The sequence below is a fragment of the Cnephaeus nilssonii genome (assembly GCF_951640355.1).
Source record: "Cnephaeus nilssonii genome assembly, chromosome: 18".
Lineage (NCBI taxonomy): Eukaryota > Metazoa > Chordata > Mammalia > Chiroptera > Vespertilionidae > Cnephaeus > Cnephaeus nilssonii.
In genome coordinates this window covers 28,935,688-28,945,916 of record NC_137089.1, presented here as the reverse complement: position 1 = coordinate 28,945,916, position 10,229 = coordinate 28,935,688, and the positions used below count along the sequence as shown (strand labels likewise).

General features: G+C 41.5%; 1 protein-coding gene across 1 annotated transcript; it reads right to left on the bottom strand.

The window, feature by feature from the left end:
• Window positions 1–1,816: 1,816 nt before the first annotated feature.
• Window positions 1,817–9,483, bottom strand: MRPL15 (mitochondrial ribosomal protein L15). The gene is made up of 5 exons (XM_079795907.1): window positions 9,302–9,483; window positions 8,100–8,254; window positions 7,358–7,523; window positions 3,290–3,413; window positions 1,817–2,596 (listed from the first exon to the last, which is right to left on the bottom strand). The coding sequence occupies exons 1-5, from the start codon at window positions 9,407–9,409 to the stop codon at window positions 2,259–2,261; spliced, it is 891 nt and encodes a 296-aa protein (XP_079652033.1). The 5' UTR covers window positions 9,410–9,483; the 3' UTR covers window positions 1,817–2,258.
• Between the last annotated feature and the right edge of the window lie 746 nt (window positions 9,484–10,229).

Genomic DNA, 10,229 nt, shown 5'->3' with positions numbered 1-10,229 from the left:
ATGTGTGTTTAAGAATCCTAGGAACTAACTTCAGAAGATAGATGCCGACCTTCAGGCATTCCAGCTCTGAAGATTTGCTGACCTTCAAACAAAAACCAGATGCACACTACACTATCCTTATCAGAACAGACTGTGCTGGCCTGTACATAAGAGAACTTTTCAACCCTCCCCCCTTGAATTCTTTGTTCTGTTTTCTCGCTCCTTCCCTATAAAAACCTCTGCCTGCACTGAGGTAGGGAGATGGACTTTGGGACAAGAGTCCCCCATTTTCTCAGGTTGCTGTCACTTGAATAAACCTCTTTTTCCTTTCTCACCCGCGCCTATCTCACGAGTCCGGCTTTCATTGCGGCTGGCAGCCAAACCTGGGTTTTCAGGTAAGCTACTTTATGCCAGAATACAGAACAAGATGTATTTACATTTAAGGCAGTTCATATCTATGCAAATAGATTGATGTTGAGGTTTTCTTCAGGCCAAAGTAGCATCTTTATCATCTTCCTTAGGAAAAGCTGACTCCTTGTTGATTTCTATTTGGATCATGAAGATATGCATCTCACTCTAGAGATGAGAAAGCTAAACAGGGAGAAACCACGGGCTCTGAGACTTTGTGGAGCAGAGCCAGCAATCAGCCCTGAACTGGTCTCTGTACTTTATCTCATTCAAGCAACTGTGATTTGGGGTACCTATCAATGGAGCCAAAACTAATTCAAACACCCCAACTCTGTCACTTGGGGTCCATAAAAAATAAAAACATGTTTTTAAATTTTCTAGGTGGCTATCATAGAAGATGGTCCTAATAGTGATTCTCCCAAGTTCTGTATTAAGGAATCTACCTAATAAAAGAGTAACATGCTAATTGGCTGTACCTTCGCGACACCCACCAGCCAATCAGGAGTGAGTATGCAAATCAACCCAACAAAGATGGTGGGTTAATTTGCATACACAGGCCCCGAGCAGCCAGGGGCAGGGCGGGATGCTTGCGTCATTGCCATGGCAACGACACAGTCGTTCCGCACCACCCCAGTTGCTCCAGGCCTCTGGGCAGCATGGGAAGGTGGAAAGGCGGCTCCAGGCTAGAGCGGAAAGGCAAATCCAGGCCAGAGTGTAAAGGGGGCTCTGGGCCGGAGTGGAAAGGCAGCTCTGGGCCAGAGCGAAGGCGGTGCCGGCAGCCAGGGGAAGGAAGGCCCATTCTTGCACGAATCTTCGTGCATTGGGCTTCTATTAGTTTAATAACAAGCCAAACTATACAATCTTAAATAAAAACTGAGATATATTATTGGTACATAGATTACTTTATAAATTGAAACTCAGGTCAGTAGTATATGACGTAAATAAGTTAACAAAACAAAATATTGCATCATTTAGATTTTTAAATTTTTTATTTTAAGAAAATACAGAGCTGGGAATCATTTTACTTCTACTGTGGTAGATATAACATATCTTTGAAAACCTAAATAATCTTACTGATTGCTGAATCTTTCACATTAATTAACTGTGCTTAATTTTCATATTACCAATTGTTTTTATGGCTTATATTCACACTGAACAATTTTTTTACATCATTTAAAATGACTGAAAGACAAAGATCTCCAATATCTATGAAATAAGTAAATGCATATTAATAAGAATTAGAACACTTACTTTCTTCAAGAAAAAAACATTAGTAACTTATTCCTTAATTGTCTATGCATCACTTAAGAAAATTCACTTGGAATTTTTGTTTCAATTTTGATAGCAAATATCATACTACTTAGAAGCCATTCACCAGTCTTAAACCTTAAACTCACATCCCATATCGTAATCTCCTTGAGTTGGAGGCTTACCATTTTAACCCTGGGTAGCAGGGCTTCTTCAGGGCTACTGATTAAGAGGGGCCATCAACTCACTAGTTCTAACCGTGACTGAGCAGGCCTGCAAATCAATACCATCCCACTTGCAAGTTCATTCTGATTTACAATAATAATACCTAGATGAAAAGATCATGAAAAAAATCGAGAAATACTCTAAATATTATAATCTTCCTTTGGCAGACCACCAGGGCATTTGTATCTTTGAGACAGAATCCATGTCATTTCAGTACCTCTATACAGTTCTAGTTTAGAACATTTTAATTTTAGATTAAAAAAAAAGATATGATCACACTGAAAACATTTTTTAAAAGGGCATCTGGAGAATCACAAATTAAGGAAATGCAAGGAGAAATATGTATGTTTCATTCCCCTTTCCAGTACTCTTTCAACTCTGCTTTCTTGGAAGGGAATTCATGAGCTATAATACTTGAGCAGATTCTCATCTGTAGGTTTTAAAATTTTCTTATCTGCCATATTCACCACCCACCCAGGAGCAAGACCAAAGAAAATCTGCCTTGGATCCTTTCGAGTACTGAGCATTTTGAAGAGTTCATCTTTAGTGATATCAGGTAAAATATAACCATACTTCTTGGCAAGTTCCAGTCTTGCTTCAGGAAATTTGGCAGGATCCGCCAGGTAACCACGATTCTTTGCATCAGTGTAATACGGGACCAAGGCTTCGGGTGGAAGCATTCTTTTTGGGATGGGTTGTCCCCGCAGAAAGAATGGAACAGGTTTGCATAGAATGTCTAAAAAACATTTTTAAATAAAAAAAGAAAGATGCAAATATTGGCTATATGCATAACGATCTTCTTTAATAATTATTTTCATTATTAAATTTTAAATATTACTAAGATCAGAACTTAATTCTAAGGACTTGTTTATAAATACACTTGTCTTAAGTAGTAAGCAAATGGAAACACTTCATTTTCAAAAGTTTGCATCTTAAAAATCAAAGTTACTCCTGGGTTACCAACGAATAATGAGTTTCTTACACAAAGGCAACATCATATTTAAGCCTCATGTTTAAAAACAAAAACTAAACCTCTTTATGATATACTGCAGGCGTCCTCAAACTACGGCCCGCGGGCCACATGCGGGTGTTTTTGCCGTTTTGTTTTTTTACTTCAAAATAAGATATGTGCAGTGTGCATAGGAATTTGTTCACAGTTTTTTTTAAACTATAGTCCAGCCCTCCAACGGTCTGAGGGACAGTGAACTGGCCCCCTGTTTAAAAAGTTTGAGGACCCCTGATACACTGGCTCAAGTAATTAAAAGAAGATGGAGCCTCACTAGCCACACCACTAATAAGAAATCCTAAAACAGAAAACCAAGGTGCCTGAACTGCAAGTCAAATAATCATGAGGATTTTTAAAATCCTCATATGGCAGCCAGGATTAGACAAAGAGGAAGAGAAGAAAATGACTGCAGAACAAGCTTACCTAGACTTCTTGGATCATAGAATGCTGTAGTAACAACACCACCATTTTTTTCAATTGCAGCAATGGCTAGTTCTGAAGCCAACTGTACTTCAATATTAATTTTTGCCTTAAAGATGTCAGCACCCTATAACATGTCAAAACAAAGTCTGTTAGTAGATATTTTGAATAAAAGTTAATATAGCAAACTTCCTTTTTATAGTATTTTCTCCTCCAAAGTGCCTACAATGTAACAGTCATTCCTACTTTTTTAAAAAAAATATGTTCTTTTTGACTTTAGAGAGGGAGAAGGGAGAGAGAGAAACATTGACTGGCTGCCTCCTGCACGCCCCCCATCAGAGATCCAGCCTGCAACCCAGGCATGTGTCCTGACCAGGAATTGAACTGGTAACTTCTCAGTGCATGGGATGATAATCAACTGAGCCATACCCAATAGGCCATTTCCTACTTTATTTTTTAATTTTATTTTTTTAGTCATTCCTACTTTAAATACCTCTGCTTTGACATCCTATCAACATCATCATCTTGTCTTACCAATTTTCATTTCCTATAAGTGGGGATGACTACATTTTCATTTGATGTATTTAGTGACACCAATATAACTACTCATTCCCCGTACTTCATTAATTATAGACTGTATTAAAAATCCTAACAACTCTATGACAGAATTACTGTTAAACCAATGTCATAGATCGGTACACTGAAGCAGAGAAGTAACTTGTCCAAGATCACAAAGCTAGGGTTAATCCAGGAGCTTAGTCACAAGTGTCTGTGTTCTGAACCACACTATGCCATCTATACATAAAAAAGGCTAAGCGACCGGCCAGTATGACACGCACTGACGACCAGGGGGCAGACACTCAAGAAGCTGCCAAGCGACAGCAACTTTGCAGAGTGCCCTCTCCCACTCCAGGACACCTCAGGGGATGTCAGAGAGCCACTTTCGGCCTGATCCCCGCAGGCCAGGCCGAAGAACCCCACCTGCCGGAGGGACCCTGCTCACTCCATAGACGCCCTTCGAGCCTCAGTGCCACCCCAGGTGCAGCCAGCCAGAGAGGGACCGCAGGAGGTTGGCTCCAGGGCGTGTCCAGACCCTCCCACCCCAACGGCCAACTTCTAATTAATTTCCTTTCAATGTGCACGAATCTGTGCACCAGGCCACTAGTATGATATAAAAACTTAACTTCCTTACCCCTAAATAAGCAAGAGGCTAAGAAATGGTTAAAGAGGGGGATGAGTGGGCTGGAACCAGCAAAAGAACAAAAGATCTGACAACCATATCTGAGCTTTGGAGGGGTCAGTCCCCTCTAGGGAAAAAGACAAAAGAGGATAACAGAAATTTACTTTGATTCACTACTGATTTTACTATAGTCTCTAAACTGATGATGATAATAATAATAATAGTCTATCTTTCCTGAGAATGGTCAACACTAAAAAATGCAGTACTAAAACTTTAAAGCTCTGTTTTGGGTCACTTTAGTTAGGATATACTATATTTTACTTTAATTTCAAAACATTATGACAAAATAAAAATATGGTAGCGTTACCTTTCTTTTTGTGGTGACAAAAATATTTAGCTAATTTGGTGTGGTTGAAATAAGCTGGCTCCCAATCAAGTTCCTTTCCTTAATTATAAATGTTTAATATATTTCAAAAATATTCCATCAATTTCAAGACATATTTTCTCACATTCTTTCCATGTATAATTCCGGTCTGCATTTGTATAATCACTGGCATCTTTGACTCAGTAAAACAACATTTTATCATATTATCTGTGAGTCTGTATTACTATGCCGTAAGTGCTGAACCATTTCCCTATCCTTGGGCATTGGGGTTAGCTCCATTGTTTCCAGTGATATATAAAGCATTTTTTTTAAAAATATATTTTTATTGATTTTTTAGAGAGGAAGGGAGAGGGATAGAGAGGCAGAAACATTGATGAGAGAGAAACATCGATCAGCTGCCTCCTGCACACTCCCTACTGGGTATGTGCCCGCAACCAAGGTACATGCCCTTGACCGGAATCGAACCTGGGACCCTTGAGTCCGCAGGCTGACGCTCTATTCACTGAGCCAAACCGGTTAGGGCTATAAAGCATTTTTAGGAATATCTTTGTTATCAATTAGGGTTTTTTTTGCTTTTCCTTTAGAATAGTGATTTTTAACCAGTGTGCTGTGGCACACTGGTGTGCCTCAAGAATTTTTAAAACATGCAATACCTAACTAGTTGGGGGAACCGACCTCTTTTCCCTTAGATTGTTAAATTAAAAAATAACAACAGCCAACACATTATCTGTCCATTGTGAATGAATCAAAATTATACCTATTTTTTGTGTGTGTCAGAGCGGCAAAAAATTTATTTTTCAGTGTGCAACAGAATTTTAGTAATTAGTTCATGTGTGCCATGAGATGAAAAAGGTTGAAAACTGCTGCTATAGAGCAGTGGTCGCCAACCAGCGGTCCGTGGACCACTGGTGGTCTGTGAGGACCAAAAGGTTGGCAACTGCTGCTTTAGAACATATATTCCCCAATTCATATTTTTGTGCTGAAGGTTAACAAGAGTCTTAATAGCTACTATCTATTCCAAATCTGAAGGTCAAACAATTTACAAAGCTGTAAATGATGTGTAATTGTGCTTATTCAACCACTGCACTGGTGCAGTTTTCAGAATTATTTCTGCTAGATTAATAGACACATGCTTAAAAGCTGTAGGGATTTGCAGTTTAATGGCTGATGAGGTCATGAATTTTTCCACAGGTTAATTACGCTCAGAGTAGAATACTGAAGCTTAATCATGTATTTGGTGTTCTCTTTTCAGATCATTTTATTTGGAACTAGAGGCCCAGTGCACGAAATCCGTACACTCGGGGGGGGGGGGGTGTCCCTCAGCCTGGCCTGCACCCTCACAGTCCGGGAGCCCTCAGGGGACGTCCGACTGCCTTAGCGCTGCCGTGGAGGTGGGAGAGGCTCCTGCCAGCGCTGCTGCCCTCGCCAGCCATGAGCCCAGCTTCTGGCTGAGCAGTGCTCCTCCTGTGGGAGCGCACTGACCACCAGGGGGCAGCTCCTGCGTTAAGCGTCTGCCCCCTGGTGGTCAGTGTGCATCATAGCGACCGGTCATTCTGCCGTTTGGTCAATTTGCATATTAGCCGTTTATTATATAGGATGCTTTTATCCATAAGGTTTACTTTTTCAAAGGAATCTTAAAAGGTTTTTCCATAAACATATGCTTCCCTCTAGTGAACACAGCCATGTTACTGACATATATATAAGAAACAGGAATAGTTGATTAATAACGTACAAGGGGGCGAGGTGGGATGTGTGAGTGCTCCCTCATGAAAGAATGCCAAGAAAGATCTTCCTGGTATGATGACATCTGAACAGAGAACCAAAGGAAGTGACGGAGCAAGCTGAATGGATAGATACACAGAACATGCCAGGAACAGGGGCCCCTCAATAAAAAATGCTGGCTTTCTAAATCACTACTACATACTGGTTATGACAACTCAAAGGGATAAAAGTAAAAGAAGGCAAAGTGTTGCCCTAACCGGTTTGGCTTGGTGGATAGAGCCTTGGCCTGCGAACTGAAAGGTCCCAGGTTCGATTTCGGTCAAGGGAATGTACCTTGGTTTCGGGCACATCCCCAGTAGGGGGTGTGCAGGAGGCAGCTGATCAATGTTTCTCTCTCATCGATGTTTCTAACTCTCTATCCCTCTCCCTTCCTCTCTGTAAAAAGTCAATAAAATATTTTTTAAAAAATAAGAAGGCGCAGAAACCGGTTTGGCTCAGTGGATAGAGCATCGGCCTGCAGACTCAAGGGTCCCAGGTTCGATTCCAGTCAAGGGCATGTACCTTGGTTGCGGGCACATCCCCAGTAGGGGGTGTGCAAGAGGCAGCTGATCGATGTTTCTCTCTCATCGATGTTTCTAACTCTCTTTCCCTCTCTCTTCCTCTCTGTAAAAAGTCAATAAAATATATTTAAAAAAATAAATAAATAAGAAGGCAAAGTGTTGATTAAATGGAAATCAGAAATAGTCTTCTATGTAACTCCAAAATAAATCGAATCCAGATTTACCTCCTCTACCAGCTGGACACCATAATCCCTTTTAAATGGCTGAATGTTCACACCTCTTCCATTGACAAGCTGGGTTAAGTCAATAGGTTGAGTAGGATCAACTCGACCCAAATCAATAAGATACTGCAGTCTGTTGAGACTCAAAGGCTGATATTGACGTCTGAAGCTACAAAACAAGAAAGTAACAATTGAAAAACTCAGTCAAACTTATTTTTTGTAAGTTCTCCATATCAACTCAAAGCTCTGTCCTATTTTCCTCCATCAATTCAGATGGTTTAACAAAATAAAACCCTCCGGAATACAACAAAAATATGTAATACTACTTGATTTTTGGTAATGAAACAAAACCAGTACTTTCTTTTTTCACTAAAAATAATTTACCTCTCTAAACATTTATTTCACTCATTTACACAAATAAATAACTTTGTGGAAAATGTAACCCATTATCTGAATTATGCATTAATTATTGTGTTATTACTATGGGCCACATGTTTATATATATTTTGCTAAGCCTCTGAACAACTACAAAAGCAGGCATTATCACCTCCATTTTGCAGGTCTGAGTGCAACGTCTGGGTTTTTGTTCCTACTAATCCAGGCTAAATTTCATTACCAAAAATGGTTCAGAGAAACAGTAGCAAAAGTTGGTTTCAAAGTGAATTTACATACCAAGCTATTTTTTTTTAGGTGATTCTCAGTGAAAACTAGTGATTTTTATTTTACAAAGCAAAAGGCACCTTACCTATGTCCTTCATTAAACCCATATTTGGGGATTCGGATGTAAAACGGGGTCTGGCCTCCCTCGAAGCCCAGTCGGGGCCGGGTTCCCCTCTGCCGTTCTCCTTTATGGCCTCGGCCACATTTTCTACCTCTTCTCCGACCTCTTGGTCGTCTTTCCTAAAACGAAAAGAGTTTTATAATCCACAGATGCATTTTTTAAATTTTTATTTTACCTTTTCACTGTATAGTTTGTATGCCATTTATTCATCCAAACAACCAGTACTAGCTACAATTCTAGCTGCTCTAATGTCTACACACTCTAAAGCAGTATCTTTGCTTCTGAAGTGCAGCTGATTCTTCTGAAGTCCAAGCTGTGTCTCAAAGGCAACGACCCCAGGATGGAACAGGGATAAGGATTCTATGACAATCTGGTATTGAAAAAAGCCTGGAATTAAACATCCACAACAATGATACAGGATATTCAAGAAAATTTATATTGCAACTAATTGTAAATATATCATTGTTACCTATGTTATTTTACTTAAAGGCTAACTTATAAAGAAAATATTATTGCCCTGACCAGTTTGGCTCAGTGGATGGAGCTTCGGCCTGCAGACTGAAAGGTCCCAGGTTCGCAAGGGCATGTACCCTGGTTGCGGGCGCATCCCCAGTAGGGGGTGTGCAGGAGGCAGCTGATGGATGATTCTAACTCTCTATCCCTCTCCCTTCCTCTCTGTAAAAAAATCAATAAAATAATTTTTTTAAATAGAAAATATTATTTCCTGTCACCTCACAAAAGCAAGTATTGATTTTCGAAATGGCAGTGTCAACTAAGAACTATTCAGAGCGGTATTCAGGGGTTTTCAAAAAAGACATTTAATGTAACAAATCAATTCAAATCTTCCCCGTGAAGACCAGACTATATTGGAAAAAAGCACTTCCATTTTAAATCCAATTCTGAATAAAGCAATCGTTTTTGCAGTTCTCGGGACTGCGCTCCTCCTCCTTAATCCACGCAATTATGCTTTTAAATGTAAACCTTAAGAAGAGTCGGGGCCCCGTGGGAAGACTTTCCTCTGAGCAATGAAGGACTGCAGGGGCTCCGCAACCCTACGTTCAGCCCAGCGCCCTTCGGGAAAGGAGTCTCCCGGCGCGACCCGCAGGGAGAGGCCGCTCTCCTCGCCCCGGCCGCAGCGCTCCCCCGCGCCGTCACCAGCCATTTACCGGTTTCTTGGAGCCCGGATTCGGCCTGAGGTTGGCCAGACTCACGCGGGGCAGGGCCCGGACCAAGTCCAGAGCCCCGACCCCGCCGACTCGCACGGGACCAGCCATGACCCGCCGGCCGGGAACCAGCACAGGGGCCCTCGGCCACCTCCGCGCCCACGTGATCTCAGGGCGCTGCTTTACGGCCGGGGCCCCGCCTCTGTCGTACTGCAGCGTCCGCTGAGCTGTCCGCCCCCGTCGCGCGTTGAAGCTGGAGTCCGGCTTTTGGGGGGGCGGGGAGGCGTGGACATGTGATCTTAGGTGGAGAGTTGGATCCTTAAGGTCGGACTTTTAACTTGGGTCCTCTTGCGCCACCCACTACAGACGCTGTCGTGAGAGAATCTCTGAGTTGGTGTTGGGTCTGGTAGTCCTTTTGGAGGGGGTCTTCTCTGAGCTCAACCTGGAGCCTGGAATAAAATAACGCTCTTCTAAATCCGTGGTGGGCAAACGGCGGCTCGCGAGCCACATGCGGCTCTTTGGCCCCTTGAGTGTGGGCTCTTCCACAAAATACCACGGCCTGGGCGAGACTATTTTGAAGAAGTGGCGTTAGAAGAAGTTTAAGTTTAAAAAATGTGGCTCTCAAAAGAAATTTCTATCGTTGTACTGTTGATATTTGGCTCTGTGGACGAATGAGTTTGCCGACCACTGATTGATGGTCTAAATGATTAGCTTTGAGCTTGGGTAATCACATTTGGTAAGATAAGAAAATAAAACTGACTATGTGCAAATAGGTACGGACAATTGTATGTTTTTAATATTTTTGGTCATTTTTATATGTTTTTGATGTTGTTTTTTTAATTTAAGTGAAAGACTCGGGGTCCGGCTATTAACATGCCTGGCTAATACCAGCCTGTGAATAAGATTCAAACTAAGCGTTCTCTTCCCGTAT

What these genes read in the sequence shown, in the direction of transcription:
- MRPL15 (XM_079795907.1), bottom strand. Translation starts at nt 9,409, where the DNA reads ATGGCTGGTCCCGTGCGAGTCGGCGGGGTCGGGGCTCTGGACTTGGTC. An exon ending in ATCCGGGCTCCAAGAAACCG is followed by an intron (nt 8,255 to 9,301) that starts GTAAATGGCTGG and finishes TTTTCGTTTTAG; the next exon opens with GAAAGACGACCAAGAGGTCG. An exon ending in GGGTTTAATGAAGGACATAG is followed by an intron (nt 7,524 to 8,099) that starts GTAAGGTGCCTT and finishes CTTGTTTTGTAG; the next exon opens with CTTCAGACGTCAATATCAGC.